The 18,067-nt window shown below is 43.1% G+C and overlaps 1 protein-coding gene across 1 annotated transcript in view; it reads right to left on the minus strand.

Moving 5' to 3' along the window:
- Window positions 1-588: 588 nt before the first annotated feature.
- Window positions 589-18,067, minus strand: part of DCAF12 (DDB1 and CUL4 associated factor 12) — a 40,005-nt gene continuing 22,526 nt past the window's right edge. Inside the window, exons 3-9 of the mRNA XM_060761173.2 lie at window positions 16,282-16,488; window positions 15,932-15,992; window positions 13,340-13,533; window positions 9,713-9,778; window positions 6,264-6,426; window positions 3,500-3,678; window positions 589-1,347 (exon numbers count right to left, since the gene is read on the minus strand). Coding sequence (XP_060617156.1) covers window positions 1,189-1,347; window positions 3,500-3,678; window positions 6,264-6,426; window positions 9,713-9,778; window positions 13,340-13,533; window positions 15,932-15,992; window positions 16,282-16,488 — 1,029 coding nt within the window. The 3' untranslated portion in view covers window positions 589-1,188. The remainder of the gene's footprint in view (window positions 1,348-3,499; window positions 3,679-6,263; window positions 6,427-9,712; window positions 9,779-13,339; window positions 13,534-15,931; window positions 15,993-16,281; window positions 16,489-18,067) is intronic.

Below are 18,067 nucleotides of genomic sequence, written 5' to 3' on the forward strand. Positions count from 1 at the left end.
ATTCATCTCTACCTAAACAAGGTAGAGCCCTGGCAACGTGACAGAATACTTTTCTCCCCCACAGAATCAAACTCACCCAGTTCTGCTTGGGTTTGTTTTGGGAGGCTTGCAAGATAAAATGTTTTGGAAATGTAATCTGGAGGAAGAGGAGATGCAGAAAAAACTGCAGAGCGTACTTGAGGCTTTGAACAAAATAGAAGCTAGGCTGGAGAAACTTCAAGACTCCAACAAGAATCAAGAAGTGGAGAAACCAGCAGCATCCACCACCAAAATGCAACAGATACTTTTCTCCCAAAATCAGTCTCAAGGTTAGCTCCTTAAATCCAATAATACCCAGCTGCAACCCATCTCCTGCACACCTCCACCCATAATTGCTTGCACCCATGAACTCCCACTTACACGTTACCAAACCCTCTAGAATACTCATATTAACCCTTCCATCACCAACCATCAACTGCAGAACATATGACACAGTGTCAGCCTCAAGCTCACCCCCAGTGACCTATGGAGCATCATTAAACTTGTACTTTTCAAACTATCCGATGAAGCCAGATGCAAGCTGGGCTCTGTGGATAAAGTAGTAACGTATCTCATTATATAAATACTTTTTAATTTTTTCTCCTTTTAATTACAAGTAGCTTTTTATTCCAGGTAATGTGACTAACAAAGTACCTGCACACGCACACGCACACACACGCATACACACACACTCCCACACATGTGCACACAGCCCCTGGGCTTTCACAGAAAGCTCGGCAGCAGCCGATCTAATGGAAGGTTTCCTGCCTGGCGGCGAAGGAAGGAGTGGAGGGGCATGTATGGTGGGTCGGCCTGAGCTCAGGGCAAAGACTCCGCCGGTCTGAGGAAAGGCAATAATAAAAAGGGGGAACGGGGATGTGTGTTTAAAAATCCACTGTATAAAGATCAAAGAAGATTAAACAAAACCCCCCCAAAAAAGTTCAAAATGTACAAAATAAACCTGCCAGGAAACCAGGAGAAGAATCCGTTTCCCGCTCCCCCCAAAAAACAAAGTCACCCCCCTTGCACCAAAAGCAGAAGAGAACAATGTAGTCACACAATTTCTCTTGTTTGTTTGTTAGTTTGAAAAGGAATGGAAATGTGGGCGAAAGGGGTGGGGGTGGGAAACCGCACAAGAGAGCGGGCGAGCCTCATCTCGGAAGAGAGTTATTAGCTCCAGAGGCCGGCGTAATTCCCGTGGAGTCCAGACGGAAGGGGGCCTCCTGCCACAAAGAGTTTCGTGCCAGACGAGTCGTAGCAGTGGGTGTAAACGGCATTTGGAAAGAAGCTGATGTCTGAAAAGTAATTCCGCCAGGTTTCGTCATGATTCTGTCAAAGGAAAGCTCACGTCAGAAGGTGCTCCGCTGCAGTGATCCTTCCTGAACTGCGAATCTGGGCTGTCCTAAGGGTGAGCGCTCCTGGGAATTTACCTTGGCAATGAAGGGAGCAGTAGCTATGGGCACATCTATGCAGAATTCCAAATAGTTTACAGTGGGGGACACAAGAACAAGCAAGAGCAAGGAATTGGCTGAAAACATTACGTTGCTCTAAGTATTTAATATATAAGCCAGGTATGAGCAAACCCAGGCCCATGGGCTGGATGCAGCCAGATATGGGCAAACCCAGGCCCACAGGCCGTGGGCTCTTTTTTCAGACCCTCCTTCGCTCACCATCCTATCCCTCCTTCCTTCTTTCTTTCCTTCCTTCCTTCCCTTTCTCCTTCCCTTCCACCCTTTCATCCTTCTTTCCTTTTCTCTTTCCTTCCTTCCATCCCCCTTTTTCCCATCTCTCCCTCTTTCTCCTTCCTTTCCTTTTGTATTTCCTTCGGTCTCTCTTTCCTTTATCCTTCCCTTTCTCCCTTTCTTCCTTCCTTCTTTCTTTCCTCCTTCCCTTCCTTTCTCCTTCCCTTCCATCCTTTCATCCTTCTTTCCTTTTCTCCTTCCTTCTATCACTTTTTCCTTCCTTCCATCCCCCTTTTTTCCCATCTCTCCCTCTTTCTCCTTCCTTTCCTTTTGTCTTTCCTTCGTTCTCTCTTTCCTTTATCCTTCCCTTCTTTCCTTTCTTCCTTCCTTCTTTTTCCTTACTCCTTCCCTTCTTTCTCTTTTTCCTTATTCCTTCCCTTCCTTCCTTTCCTTCCAGCCTTTCATCCTTCCCTCCTCTTTGTCTTTTCTTCCTTCTCTCTTTCCTTCCTCCTTAGCTCCCTTCCTTTCCTCCATTTCTCCTTACACCCTTCCCTCTTTCCTCCCTCCTTCTCCTTCCTTCCTCCCCTTTTGTCTTTCCTTCCTTCTCTCTCCTTCCTTCCATCCCCTTTTTCCATCTCTCTCTTTCTCCTTCCTTCTCTTTTGTCTTTCCTTCCTTCTCTCTTTCCTTTATCCTTCCCTTCCTCCCTTTCTTCCTTTCTTCTCTTTTTCCTTACACCTTCCCTTCCTTCCTTTCCTTCCAGCCTTTCATCCTTCCCTCCCTTTTGTCTTTTCTTCCTTCTCTCTTTCCTTCCTCCTAAGCTCCCTTCCTTTCCTCCTTCTTTCTCCTTCCTTCCTTCCCTTGTCTTTCCTTTCCTGTCTTTCCTTCCTTCTCTCCCCCCTTCCTTCCTTCCTTCCTTCCTTCCTTCCTTCCTTCCTTCCTTCTTTTTCCCCTCTCTCCCTCTTTCTCCTTCCTTCCCCTTTGTCTTTCCTTCCTTCTCTCTCTCCTTCCTTCCTTCCGTCCCTCTTTTCCCTCTCTCCCTTTCTCCTTCCTTCCCCTTTTTCTTTCCTTCCTTCTCGCTTTCTTTTATCCTTCCCTTCCTCCCTTCCTTTCCTTTTCCTTACTCCTTCCCTTTCTTCCTTTCCTTCCACCCCTTCGTCCTTCCCTCCCTTTTGTCTTTTCTTCCTTCTCTCTTTCCTTCCTCCTTAGCTGCCTTCCTTTCCTCCCATCATCAGGCAGCCTGTCCTCCTAGCAGGGAGTGCTAGCATGCAGCCCCCCAAGTTAGAAAGTTTGGCCAGGACTGATCTAATCTATCAATCTGACTGAAGTTGGGCTCTGCTCAACTGGTCATTTTTCTTCCACCGTCATATTCTGAAGCACTAACAAGACCTAATAAACTTTAAACAGGCATGGGCCAACTTCAGCCCTCCAGGTGTTTTGGACTTCAACTCCCACAATTCCTAACAGCCGGTAGGCTGTTAGGAATTGTGGGAGTTGAAGTCCAAAACACCTGGAGGGCCCAAGTTTGCCCATGTCTGCTTTAAGGCATGTATAGAAATCAGGAAGGCCTCCATATGTTCCCAACAGTCTTCACTGGTAGTTGGTAAGACTTCTGAGACATGTAGCCTAACATCTGGAGAACCCCATGATTGCCACCCCTGCTTCTGCAATTCCATCACCACAATCCCTGGAAACTTTGCTTCGCTTGTCCTCAAAGTTAGTCAAAACCAACCCCTTGCTTTTTAAGGAAGCAACTGAAGCAAGTCTACCTTTCTTTTTCCAGCTGCCACGAGCTACTCACCAGCCAACCTTTGCCCGTAGACAACTTGAGAATTTCGCTTCCTCCTAATTTCGACGTGCAGCAACTGTGGGGTGGCTTCTCGTCCAGGAACCTCTGGGCTCGGATGTCATAGAACAACAAGGAACCCTGCCCTGTCCCCACCGTAATAATGTGTTCATAGAAGCTCACGGAGCGAATACCTGTCACGGAAGAGGGGCAGCAATGTCAGACAGATTATGGGCAATGTGTTCATTTTCAGTTGCCAAAAGCTGCATCTGGACATATCCACTTGTCCCCAAAACAACAACAAGAAATGGGTGATTAGTTCTGCAATGATGACGACTTGCAGGTAGTTCTTTACAGTTCAGGACTATGTGACATGAGAGAGAAGCACGTGCAGTGAACCAGCTCTCTGGAAATGCAGCTGAACAAATGCAAGGTAAATTGGATTGTTACTATTGATTCAATACCATTACTGAGCGTGATGGAAATCCAGGCATTCACCAAAGCCTATGCAGGCATGGGAAAACTTCAGCCCTCCAGGTGTCTGGGACTTCAACTCCCACAATTCCTAACAGCCGGCAAGCTAGCTGGGATTTCTGGGAGTTGAAGCCCAAAACACCCAGAGGGCTGAAGTTTACCCGTGCCTGAATTATTTCCCACTTCTGATGAACTACCAAGAGAACTTGAAATTTGATTTTTCAGCAAGAGTGTCGCAACTCAGGATAGATTCACCTTGCTCACAACACCACACCAAGGCTGAAGGTTTTTTAGTTTATTGACGAAAAAGCAAAGTCTTTAACATAAAAGTAAAGTTTCAAAAGTTCAATGGCAAACAACATGAAGCATAATCCAAAGGCATTGATCAAACAAGATTCCATGGTAGCATGACAGAGTCCCAAGGAGCCAAGAACAAGACAAAGTCCCAAGAAGCCAAAAGCACTGCCCAAAAGCCAAGGCGAATCCAGAGAAGTTACAAGGGTGTTTGCAGAAGTTGCACTGACAAAGAGTTGACTTCAAACAGCTCATTTAATATACTTTCCCAGCATGAACGCATTCCTTTGACCTCTAACCTCTCTCTTGTTAGCAATCCTTGCACTGCGGCGAACCCTGAATTGCAAGTGATCTTCCCTCTCTAAATCTGCAGAGCCTTCAAGGTCGGATAGCTCATCACCCTGAGAACTGGCAGCCTGAGAATCGGTAGGCTGAGAGCTCGCCTCCTCCACCTCCTCCACCTGCACCTGGGAAGTTTCACTAAGATCAGAAACATCTCCCAAAACATCCCTTGCCATGGAAAACTGAAACTCCTCATCTTCAGTATCAACATCATCTGTATCAACAACAGGAACATGTTCAACAGGAACATGTTCAGGAATCTGAAACCCATCATCTTCTTCCTGAGGCTCCAGCTGAGCCACAACAAAGAGAGACATGGTTCTCCAACAAAATATCTGAGGCATACTCTTTTGGAATCAAAAGTATGATTTCTAGACTGGAGCTTATAGCAGAAATATGGAATTTGCAGTCTGCTACTTCATTCAAAGGTATCAAGTAATGGTACTGGCTGCATTTCCCCATTGTGGAGAGTTTTGGTCTGCAGCTGTACAAAAGGAAAATGCCACCTGTCACACCCTCTAATATAGGGTTACTCTTGCAGTGCCCTAGGAAGACAGACTTCTCCTTTGGTGACCTTACTTTCCATTTTGATTCCACGATCACCCAGCTTTCATATTCATTGCAAAGCAAAGTATGAAAGGTATTGTGAATCAAATATAGATCCCTCAAGAAGTTCAAATTCTGAACATTAAATTGTTAATGCCAAGCCATAAGCACAAATGCTACCTGGAGCTAATGGAGTATCCCATAGACACCCAGCTTTCTAACTACAGTTTGTTGAACACACAACTCACGGCAGAGAGAATGTGTGCTGATGCATTCTGAAACCAGGACGGACTGCATTTTAATGCTGCCGTAAACCAAACCATGTTATTAGCTCACGCAGTCAGACAACATATTATTGCATCACTCTGAGGTTGTGAAGAAGAAGTGTGGACCTCATTAATTCTGCCTTTATTTACAAAAAGTTTGGCAACAGCAAAAAGGTTAGGTTCTTGTGGGTTTTTTCGGGCTATAGGGCCATGTTCTAGAGGCATTTTCTCCTGACGTTTCGCTTGCATCTATGGCAAGCATCCTCAAAGGTAGTGAGGTCTGTTGGAAGTAGGAAAAATGAGTTTATATATCTGTGGAATGGCTGGGGTGGGGCAAAGAGCTCTTCTCTGCTGGAGCTAGGTGTGAATGACAAGTGACAAAAAGGTTTCTGAATGCCACTCATTTACACAAATCTGTCAGCAACAACATGCACTATTTACTGTAGGTTCTGCAGAAAAATGCTTCAGCTGTACTTCATGATAGGGGCAACTGGCCTGTTTAGCAAGCCTTGCAGATGCTGAGTTTGTTATTAGTTGATATTTGGTTTTTATACCTATTTTATATACCTATATAAAGGTAAACATTTACTGGGCGTAAAGGGCTCACAAGTGGAAGCCATGCTGTAAAGCAGAAAAGGGCAAACTTGGGCCCTCCCAGTGTTTTGGACTTCAACTCCCACAATTCCTGGCTGTTAGGAATTGTGCGAGTTGAAGTCCAAAACACCAGGAGGGCCCAAGTTTGCTCATGCCTCCTCTAGACAAACTTCATAAATGTCACCTTTTTTTTCTTGCAAAGCAACATGTAAAGCAATGGCACTATATAAATATACAATGATGATGGTGGTGGTGGTTCTTACCACTGCCTCGCTCCCTGGAACAGACGGACTTCACGTTGTGCGAAGGCTGCCTCGGGTCCAGGAAAGAGACGTGGGCCTGAGATCCGACTGCATATACCGACCACTCCTGACCATAGGCCAGACAAACGTTCTCACGGCAATATGGTAACTTTGTGGACAGCAGCTGAAGGAATCCAAGAGCAAAAAAAAAAGCCTTAATGAGAACCAGCGGCAAAGCCCATGAATCAATATCTCAAGTGCCATTTGAGGAAGGGTCACTGATACTCAACGCACAGCTATTATACATTTAGCTCTAGAGCACTGTTTCCCAACCTGGGGGACGTGACCCCTGTGGGGGTCACAAAGGGGATGTCAGAGGAGTCATCATAGACCATAAGAAAACACAGCAAGCTTGTTTTCTGCTTCCTTGGAGACTAGGACGCGGAACAATGGCTTCAAACTACAAGAGAGGAGATTCCATCTGAACATTAGGAAGAACTTCCTGACTGTGAGAGCCGTTCAGCAGTGGAACTCTCTGCCCCGGAGTGTGGTGGAGGCTCCTTCTTTGGAAGCTTTTAAGCAGAGGCTGGATGGCCATTTGTCAGGGGTGATTTGAATGCAATATTCCTGCTTCTTGGCAGAATGGGGTTGGACTGGATGGCCCATGAGGTCTCTTCCAACTCTTTGATTCTATGATTCTATGTTGGTCATGGGGGTTCTGTGTGGGAAATTTGGCCCAGTTCTATCATTGGTGGGGTTCAGAATGCTCTTTGATTGTAGGCGAACTATAAATCCCAGCAACTACAACTCCTAAATATCAAGGTCTATTTCACCAGTGTTCACATTGGGGCATATTGAGTATTTGTGCCAAGCTTGGTCTAGATCTATCATTTTTGAGTCCACAGTGCTCTCTGAATGTAGGTGAACTACAACTCCAAAACTCAAGGTCAATGCCCACCAAACCCTTCCAGTATTTTCTGTTGGTCATGGGAGTTCTGTCTGCCAATACTGGTTCAATTCTATAATCGGTGAAGTTCAGAATGCTCTTTGATTGTAGGTGAGTGATAAATCCCACAACTACAACTCCCAAGTGACAAAATCTATCCCCCCAACCCCACCAGTATTTAAGTGGGCGTATCGGGTATTTGTGCCAAATTTTGGTCCAGTGAATGAAAATACATCATGCATATCAGATATTCACATGACGATTCCTAACAGTAGAGAAATTCATAGAATCATAGAATCAAAGAGTTGGAAGAGACCTCATGGGCCATCCAGTCCAACCCCATTCTGCCAAGAAGCAGGAATATTGCATTCAAATCACCCCTGACAAATGGGCATCCAGCCTCTGCTTAAAAGCTTCCAAAGAAGGAGCCTCCACCACACTCCCTCCGGGGCAGAGAGTTATGAAGTAGAAACAAAAATAATTTGATGGTTGGGGGTCACCACAACATGAGGAACTGGATTAAGGGGTGGTGGCACTAGCAAAGTTGAAAAACACTGGCCTAGTGGAACACAAATTACAACCTAGGCAACAGAAATTCTTTGCTTACAAGGACAACAATGAAGGTCACTTGGCCAGTTGGCAAAAGATTGGCACTTCTTCTGTGTCTCTTTATGAAGAAGGCAGAGAGGAGAAGGCCAAGGAAAAGCTGGAGAGAAAGGTCCTTCATCCTCTTTTTCTGACACGAGTGAGTGAGCTAATCTCAAGGCTCAGAAGTACAGCAATCTGGGCAAGTCTCTTTGAAAGACTGTGTGAAGGAAGAGACTAAATTATCATGCATTTGCTTATCAGAACCACCCAGAATGGCAGACTGAAGAATAAAAGAGGGAATTATTTCCCAGCTCAAGATGTTTTCCTTCCCATTTCAATGTGAAAGTCACAGCAAGTACAGAAGTAAACCCTGCTCTTTTTGACTTGAGGGATTCAATAGCAAATAAACAGAATTATGAGGGTGAGGTGGAACAGTCCACAGGCGTATCATTAATGCAGTTTGACACTCTTTTAAATTCCTTGACTCAGAGCTATGGATATTCTACAACTGGAATTCTTCTGATTCCATAGCATTGAACCATGGCAGTAGAAGTGGAGTCAAAACTGCATTAATTCAACACACTCAATGTTTCTTCCTTAGATACAACTGTTAGTACTAAGTAATATTACAAATGTGCAGGGGCCTAGATGATCCCTCAAAACTGCTACTCTTGCCAGAGTGAAGACAGAGGGGAGCAGAAGACATTTCCATCTTGTCTTTACTAATAATATAATATAGTATATTGTATATACATATAATATTTATAATATTATAATGTAATACAATATAATACTAGCAATAATAATACAATATTATAATTATATATTTACATTACATGTGATATTACTAATATTGGTGGTCGTCAGGGGAGCTTTTGCACAATTAAAACTTGTGCGCCAGCTGCACCTGTACCTTGGGAAGTCTGACTTGGCCACGGTGGTCCATGCTCTGGTTACATCCCGTTTAGACTACTGCAATGCTCTCTACGTGGGGTTGCCTCTGAAGATTGACTGGAAGCTTCAACTAGTCCAGTGTGCGGCAGCCAGATTGCTAACAGGAGCAGGGTACAGAGACCATACGACCCCTCTGTTACGCCAGCACCACTGGCTGTCGATTAGCTTCCGAGCACAATTTAAAGTGCTGTTTTTGACCTATAAAACCCTAAACAACTCCGGCCCAGTTTACCTGTCCGAACGGATTCTCCCCTATGAACCATCAAGGTTACTAAGATCTTCTGGAGGAGCCCTTCTCTCGGTCCCATCACCTTCGCAACCGTGTTTGGTGGGAACGAGGGACAGGGCCTTCTCGGTGGTGGCTCCTAGGCTTTGGAATTCCCTCCCACCAGAGATTAATCTGCTCCTTTCCTCCTGACCTTTAGGAAACTAATAAAAACCTGGCTTTGGAATATGTCATTTGAGGATTGAGTCAATAACCCTTGTCCACATGGAAGGATGGCGACGAATTGTGACTGTACTGACGACTTGGCTTGTCTGATGTGATGATGATGTTTTTATTGTACTTCTATTTTAATGTATAATGATGATGCATTGTGCTGTTTTGTATATTACTGTATGTGAACACATGTTGTGAACCGGCCTGTCCCTCCTTGGAGGTGAGAAGACCGGTATATAAAACTTCTAAAAAATATAATATATATAATGGTGTAGTGGAATATAGTAATATATAATACTGATATTGCACTGTGCTAGTAATATAATATATTGTATGAAAATATATCTTGTAAGCCGCTCTGAGTCCCCTTCGGAGTGAGAAGGGCGGCATATAAATGCCATAAATAAATAAATAAACAACCCACATCTCAACTACACATGGCTTTGAAGATTTTTAAAATCTCTTTCAAATATGCATGGATGTCACACATTCCTAAACCAGGATCAGATAAAGCCATTGCTATCTACCAGGGCAGCAAATCACCTTTGACAGCGTGTATTCAGCTTTCCAGAGGTGGAAATACCCATCCAAAGACACAGCTCCCAGCTCCTAGAAGAGAAGAGCTGCAGCTTGAAGACACAACATTCAATATGAAAGGCACAACAATGAAACAAGTGATTTACACTGGGAGTTTCCAACCAGGAACCTATATAGGGACAACCCAACACTGGCTGCAACGTAGAGATAACTTAATTAAAGTAACAAGTTTTACTGAAGTGAATAATGCAGAACAATCTAAAAAAGTCATGGATATTCACTGGCTTTCAATAAGCCAGTAGGAAGCAGCCAGTGGCACAATGGGTGCTGGCGGGACTGCTGACCAAAAGGTTGGCAGTTCGAATCCGGGGAGTGAGGTGAGCTCCTGTTTGTCAGTTCCAGCTTCCCATGCAGGGGCATGAGCGAAGCCTCCCACAGGACGATAACACATCCGGGTATCCCATGGGCAACGTCCTTGCAGACGGCTAATTCTTTCACACCAGAAGCAACTTGCAGTTTCTCAAATCACTCCTGACACGAAAAAAAAGAAGTCAATAAAACCCAGAAGGATGACACTAGAAGCAAGTGTCATTCTGGAATGATACATCAGTTGGTGTTTCCCATTAATAGTAGAGCTATCCATATTTGTCTAATATGAAAACATGAAAGATTACATGCCCTGTTTTCCATGTAGAGCACCGGGATTGTGGCACAGCTGGCTGAGTGTCAGCTGCATTAAGATCACTCTGACCAAAAGGTCATGAGTTCGAAGCTAGCCTGGGTTGGAGTGGGTTTCCAACCAATTGTGTAGCCTGTTGTCGACCTTTGCAACCCGAAAGACAGTTGCATCTGTCAAGTAGGAAAATTAGGTACCACCTTAAAGTGTGGGGAGGCTAAATTAACTGATTTAAGAGGCCATAAAAAGACTCCAGCAAGCACTTCAGCAAAAAGCATGCGGGGAATGCGGAAGTACTTCATCAGTGTTGCAGATGGATGATGAAAGCGACAGCTCCCCTGGTGGCCAGAAAAAAATAAATAGCCTCTGTGTAAGTCTGTATATGTTTGTATGTCAAAAATTGGCATTGAATGTTTGCCATATATGCGTACACTGTAATCCGCCCTGAGTCCCCTGCGGAGTGAGAAGGGCGGAATAGAAAAGCTGTAAATAAATAAATAAATAGAGTAAGTTTAACAAATGATGGGCAAAGTCCTCCACCGAGGTAGGCCATCGTTGGGTTCTGTTTCCTGGAAAAGCATTAATGCTTTCCCGAGCAACGGAATTCAATAGTGCCAAAATCAAGATTTGGAAATCTTTAGATCAAGAATTGAGACTGTTTTACTTGGCTTGATTGTGCCATATTTAACTTATTTTTAAATAAGAAGTAATTACTTAGTCAGAGGGAACTTTACTTTTATACTGTCAGATTACAGAAATATTGCTTGGAAGAGAAAAAAATGTGTAAAAAGGTTATTCATTATAACTGAGATAGTTAACATGCTATGAGTACTCTTGTGTTGAAAAGGTTGAGGTTTTGAGTATTTAAATGTACCTTAATTGTTCAGCATCTAAAAATTTATTTATTTGTTTGTTTACTTTATTGATATCCCGCTTTTCTCAGCCCTCAGGCGACTCAAAGCGGTGAACAACATCGATACAAAACATCACGAGACAAGTATAGGGCAATTAAAAACAATTGTAACATAAATCATTAACATCAGAATAACAATCATTAGCGCCTCAACAGTAAAATCAGAATCCAGTCTCATCATCCATTATTCCATTCCTATGTTCAATTACACTGTTTAATCAAATGCTTCTTCGAACAGCCTGGTCTTCACTTTCCTCCGGAACGCTAGCAGGGAGGGGCCGATCTGATATCTGCAGGCAGGGCATTCCACAGCCGAGGGGCCACCACTGAGAAGGCCCTGTCTCTCGTCCCCGCCAAGCGCACCTGTGATGCAGGCGGGACAGAGAGCAGGGCCTCCCCAGATGATCTTAGTGTCCTAGCCGGTTCATAGATATTTTTAAAAAAGAGAAAAAAAACCAAACAAAAATAAGCAAGAACATATCCACAGGTGGGAATGGAGAATCCACAGGTACATATAAGCCGTCCAGAGTTTACCAGCTTTCATTTAAAATTAAAATTCTGTGGTCTCATCTTGTGAGATATTAAACAAATGAACAAATACTTGGCTTCCGTTTCCATTTTAGTCTTGGCAAACCAATGGGAAGCAAAGCATGTGCCTGCCTCAAATTCATTACAGCCCTCTAACAAAAAATTACATGCTGCAACAGGCAACAGCGGTTTCTGATGTCTCTATTAATTTGTTGTACCCAAATTTGTTGTTGGTTTAATCACCCACACAAAGAGACCACAAGACTGAGAGCAGAAAAATTAATATACACAGAGAGGCAGCATAACTTCCTTTTTTAAAATGCGCGCCATTCAGTGGGTTGAAGACATAGCGGAGCGCTAGTGGTCTCGTTCAAGAGGCGGGAGTCTAAAGTTTTGTCCTGATAACAGTTCAGTCGCCATCATGCATTGGAACAGTGAGGAGCGTGCTTTTGCTGTTGAGGCCTACTTTTCGAGCGGATTTGGAGTGGCTCTCCAGATTTGGCCCCTTGTGATTTTTTTCTATAGGTTTCTTTGAAATCCCATGTTTATGTGAACTGTCTAAGGATCCTACAAGATTTGAAGACCAACATCCAGGAAGAAACTGCCAACATAACGCCTGCTATGCTGGCAAGAGTCATGACAAACACCAGAAATCGGATTACTCAGTGTACCGAGAATGGAGAATGGGGGACGTCACCTACCTAAGGGGTAGGGGAGATTAGATCTGCCCTTTCCCTCCTGACTTTCAGAAAGCTGGTAAAATCTTGGCTTTGGAATATAGCATTTGCAGAATGATGATCGAGTCAGTAACTGCTGACCACACCGGCAGATGGTGATGAATTTGTGACTTTACTTTTGACGACACGGCTTTTTGTAATTGTATGATCTGTACTTTAATGTATTTAATGTATTAATGTATTACGATGCTATTATGTTTTATCCTACTTGTGTATGAATTTCCTGCTGTTAGCCGGCCTGAGTCCCTCTTCGGAGGTCAAGAAGACCGGGTTATAAAAGCTCTAAATAAATAAATAAATAATAAATTTGCTCTTCAAAACTACGTAAAACAAAACTTTAGGTATGCGCCTACGTTATAAATAAAAAAAAATTCTGATTCATACAATGGGTTTTATTAAGTTTTGAAAAAAGGAAGTTATGCTGCCTCACCCTGTATTTAAGTAAAAGAAACAAATGAATGGAAAATAGGCTTTCCCGAACCCCCATGCTAATTGCTTGGAAAACTCAAATACCTCCATGGCTGAAAACCCAGAATACAAAGATATCTGTGCAAAATTCCTTAAAGGCTGTCTCTGTCAAACAGGAACCAGAATGGACTAAGGACCACAAAGAGATGTATTTCCAGAACCAGCAATGGGAAAAGGATGATTCTATGACTGGCATGGGCAAACTTTGGCCCTTCAGGTGTTTTGGGCTTCAACTCCCAAGTCCAAAAGACCTGGAGGTTCGAAGTTTGCCCATGCCTTCTCTATATAACTTAGGTCTCTTTTATACCCACCTTGTTCTTGTTGTTAAAAGCAAGAGCTCGAACCTTGCAGTTGTCTGGGTTGGTGTTTTCCTTGGGGATGTCCTTCAGAGCCCTGTGTGTTATGTGAGCATAGACAGGAACTCGAGACAAGTTGCGCCTCGCATCGCTCTTGGACAACACTTCATCCGTCACTTCCCAGAGCCCCATCGAACCATCTCGGGACCCTGCAAAAGGCAACAAGCCTGAGGATGAATTGAACGTTGGTCTTTTGCAGACATCAGATGGGTCACATCTTTAGAAAGGGCCAAGAGCTTCTTGTTCAGCACTACAAAGTGTTTGTGCTTCCAAAAGGTCAAAGCAGGAACAGAACCTGCGGTGTGGCATTAGAATAATGTTCCCAGCAAACAAGGGAAGTGGGGTAACCAAGGATCTGCAGAAACTGAACACATTCTACAGGCACAACGTCATTAGAACATTGCACACAATTGTGAAATGGAGGATTTTAGTCTTTGGTGAGCCCCTGGGTACATGATGATTTAATTGAACACCCTTTAAAGCTCTACAGAACAAAGAGAACTCTGTAAATACAATCACTGAGCATCGGACACAGGCACAAGGTGAAATCACAGATTGTGATAAAATAAACTGTGCACCAAGATCCTGGCACTTTTCTACTGGGTTTATTACAATACAACGAAGATCAATGAGTTCTAATTGAACGCATCTGCCCCTACGTCCCACCTCGCAATTTAAGATCATCTGGGGAGGCCCTGCTCTCGCTCCCGTTAACAGCGCAAATGCGGCTGGTGGGGACGAGGAGCAGGGCCTTCTCGGCTGTGGCCCCCCGCCTATGGAACACACTCCCAAAGGAGGTAAGATCTGCTCCCTTGCTGCTGACCCTTAGAAAAAAATTTAAATCATGATTCTGGGACCAGGCCTTCGGACAATAGATGTATGCAGCTTTTAGTGGGACAAGGACTGGAACGGCGACTCAACTGATGGGATTGTTTTATGGTTTTAATAACTGTTTTGATTTTTGATGATATACTGTTTTTAATATGATTTATGTTTAAAGTGTGGTTTTACTGTTGTTGTACGGCAGGGGTCCTCAAACTAAGGCCCGAGGGCCGGATACGGTCCTCCAAGGTCATTTACCCGGCCCTCACTCAGGGTCAACCTAAGTCTGAAATGACTTGAAAGCACACAACAACAGCAACAACAACAATCCTATCTCATCATTCAAATGCAGGCCCAGACTTCCCATTGAAATACTAATACGTTTATATTTGTTAAAATTGTTCATTGTAATTATGGTTCTTCATTTTAATCATTTTAACAATTATTATTATTTTAAGTGTTTTTTACATTACAAATAAGATATGTGCAGTGTGCATAGGAATTCATGTGTTTTTTTCAAATTATAATCCGGCCCCCCAACAGTTTGAGGGACTGTGGCCCCTCGACTCTGGAACTCTCTCCCTAAGGACATCGCTAGCAATCTTTAGGAGGAGCTTGAAAACATGGATGTTCCAGTGTGCATTTCCAGAATAAGGAAACTCCTAGCATTATGTCCCAACGCACTTTATCAGAGATTTAGGATATCTGCATACCCACCCTCCTCCAAAAACCCCACCTGTCATGCCCAGCACTTTTAATTTTAATTTTAATTATTACATTTGGCCCGGCCATTGTTTTTAACTGCGTCTCTGTTTGTTGTTAATGTTATTGCTTGTTTTTGTTTTATTTTGCTGTATTATTGTTGTTGTTTATTATTGTATTTTGGGCTCGGGCTCGTGTAAGCTGCACAGAGTCCTTCGGGAGATGGTAGCGGGGTACAAATAAAGGTTTAATATTATTATTATATTATTATGTGACCTGGACCTCTGTTTAAAAAGTTTGAGGACCCCTGTTGTAAGGCATTGAATTTTTGCCATTATCTATGTGTAAACCGCTTTGTGTCCCCCTCGGGGTGAGAAAAGTGGTACATAAATGTTGTAAATAATAATAATAACAATAATAATTACTGCCAGACTATATCAGAAGGGCTTTGGGGCTAGTCTGAATAATGCAAGTGTCAATCAAAAGCCTGCTACATGTTCAGCCGAAGTAATAGCACAACACAAGTTTTATTCCTAGGTAAGTATGATAGATGTCATGGATCAGTTGCTAGTAAACATTGGCAACCATGATAATAAGAGTTGTTTATGAAAAGAAGGTTCAGCCAGCTTTGTTAAAAGTCCATTCCAACTATGGAGTGAGAAACTGGATGTGGCAGCAGGGAACTTGCCCAAGCCATTGCAACTATAACTTCAGTAAACTTTAACCAGTGACCCTCTTGTCAAGTACACCGGGCCTCAAAGCTGCAAGCATTACATCCATAACTAACCCCACTGCAACGCACAAAAGAGGAGGTGCACGCAAAGCAGTAAGACCTGTTCCCTTGGCCACTTGCCAGGTCAAAAGAGGCAGAGGAGAAACAGGCAGAAGGGAAGAACCACAACTAATTTAAGCAAACAACTATGATCCCAAAATGCACATCTGAACCTCAGTCAGTTGGAAGAGAAGCTACAGACTTAATGTATTATGTCTCTTATAAATAAAGAACAGAAATTTAAATTTTACCAGAAACAGCCATGGTGTCACTGATCCATGAAATTGAAAATATCCAGTCTTTATGGCCATCCTAAACAGACAAAAACAAGAATCAGGACCTGGATCTCATATTTATACAATGGCAAAAGCTTCATGTAGTCGGCTATGCTGGTTAGGCCTGCTGGAAGATAGCATTATTCTCATCCTGAACTAGAAATGTATACACAGAAAGTCAATCAAATCAGGTACTCTTCTGAACCTCATTCTGCTTGGAAATTGTAGTCATTTCAATTGGTACATATAAAATAAATTGATGTATCTATCTATGATGATAATTAACCGAAGGTCCGCCCCCATCTTTGATCTGCAGTGGAACTTACATCTCCCACACAGACTGGATCCAGTGTCGGCAGACGATAAATCGCAAGGCTGTTGGGGTTGTCGCCTCCGGTAGCCAAGAGGGTCCTTGAAGGGTTCAGTTCAATGGCATGAATCCCACAGCCCTGCTGGTTGACTATATCAGGCTCCCGGTCCTTCAGAATGGGGATCTTGGTAATTTGACCAGTCTGGACATCGACCACGAACAACTGAGATAGAAAAAGAGAGAGATCAACACCTGTTTTGCCAAACATAAGCCTCCACAACTCCTTCCTTGAGTGGAACTGACGAAACTCTGATTGCAGAGCATTATCCCAAAGCAGTTGCTCTACTCAAAACTCAAGAACGGAAAACGGAATGTTGGGGACAGGAAAAGAGATTGAAAGATAGGCTCAAAGCCAACCTTAAAAACTCTGGCATAGACAGCGAGAACTGGGAAGCCCTGGTCCTTGAGCGCTCCAGCTGGAAGTCAGCTGTGACCAGCAGTGCTGCAGAATTTGAAGAAGCACAAATGAAGGGTGAAAAAGAGAAATGTGCCAAGAGGAAGGTGCGTCAAGCCAACCCAGACCGAGACCGCCTTCCACCTGGAAATGCCCATACTTCTACTGAAGTAGAAGATGCAGATCAAGAATAGGGTCCACGGTCACCTACGGACCCACCAGAACACTGATCCTGGAAGACTATCCTACTTGGCCAATGAGGGATCGCCTAAGTAAGTAAGTAAGTATGCCACCCAAGCTGTTGGGACTACTAAATAGCAGGCTAACAAGCCGTCTACAGTAGCCAATGGAGAATCTGTATCTATGCCCATCCTGTTATGCTAATATGGGTGTGATGCTAATCAGCCTCATAAGGTGGCAAAGCAAAGAAAATCAAGTCAGAGTGATCTTTTGGATTGTTTCAAAACAGAACTATAATTTTCCATGACTACAGAGTCAAGTTGAAAGAGAAGTATTCAAAGTCAAGGCTCATGAACATCAAAATAAGTCATTGTTTTCTATTACATTGAAACATGGACTAGGCATTTAGTTTGTAGAGCAGGATAAAGGCTTATTCTGAACTTTGTTATTATCTTAGACTAAAAATAAATGAAATTAAAAGAATCTGGAGGTTGGCCCATCTTGACCAAGATCCTATTCAGTGTAGGTGAGTAGAAGGCTTGGTTGGCCATACGATGATGGACGGGAAGAGGATGGAAGTTTTCCTCATTGACAAGGTTTAGATTTTTCCACCAGAATTTTTTGAAACTTTTGAGTAACATTGCAAAATTAACTACAGTCAATGCTCCAAATAATAATTTATTCACTCTTGAATAAATGAAAATGCTTGTCCAGAAACGCAGGGATTTGTTTAATATGAAGATATTGTAGGCTAGTCAGCAACATTAGAGAACATTCCTGGGCATGTTCAGATCCAAGATACTGCCATTTTTGTGAGATGAAGTAGCTGTAATTGGTTGTGCTCATACACTACTGAAAAAAGTGAAGGAATAGGTAGGAAACCAAAGAAATAAAAGGGAAATGTGAGGACTAGTTACAGCATGTTATGTGGTCTAGGAGCTGTTCCCAATTCACTTTTCCAACAGATTACAACATTGAGATAACTGAGCAACCAACCACTTGGGATTTTGCCCTTGAAATACTTGCACACAAGATGTTCTGTAGTCCTTACATATTAGAGAAGGTCTGCAATTATTTCTACTTTACAAGAATGATGTTGTTGTTACTACAAATGATGTTACTACAAATATTGCTAAATTACCTTTTTACAAAACTCTGGAGTGTTTTA

The sequence above is a fragment of the Anolis sagrei genome, chromosome 2 (assembly GCF_037176765.1).
Source record: "Anolis sagrei isolate rAnoSag1 chromosome 2, rAnoSag1.mat, whole genome shotgun sequence".
In the NCBI taxonomy this organism is placed as follows: Eukaryota; Metazoa; Chordata; class Lepidosauria; order Squamata; family Dactyloidae; genus Anolis; species Anolis sagrei.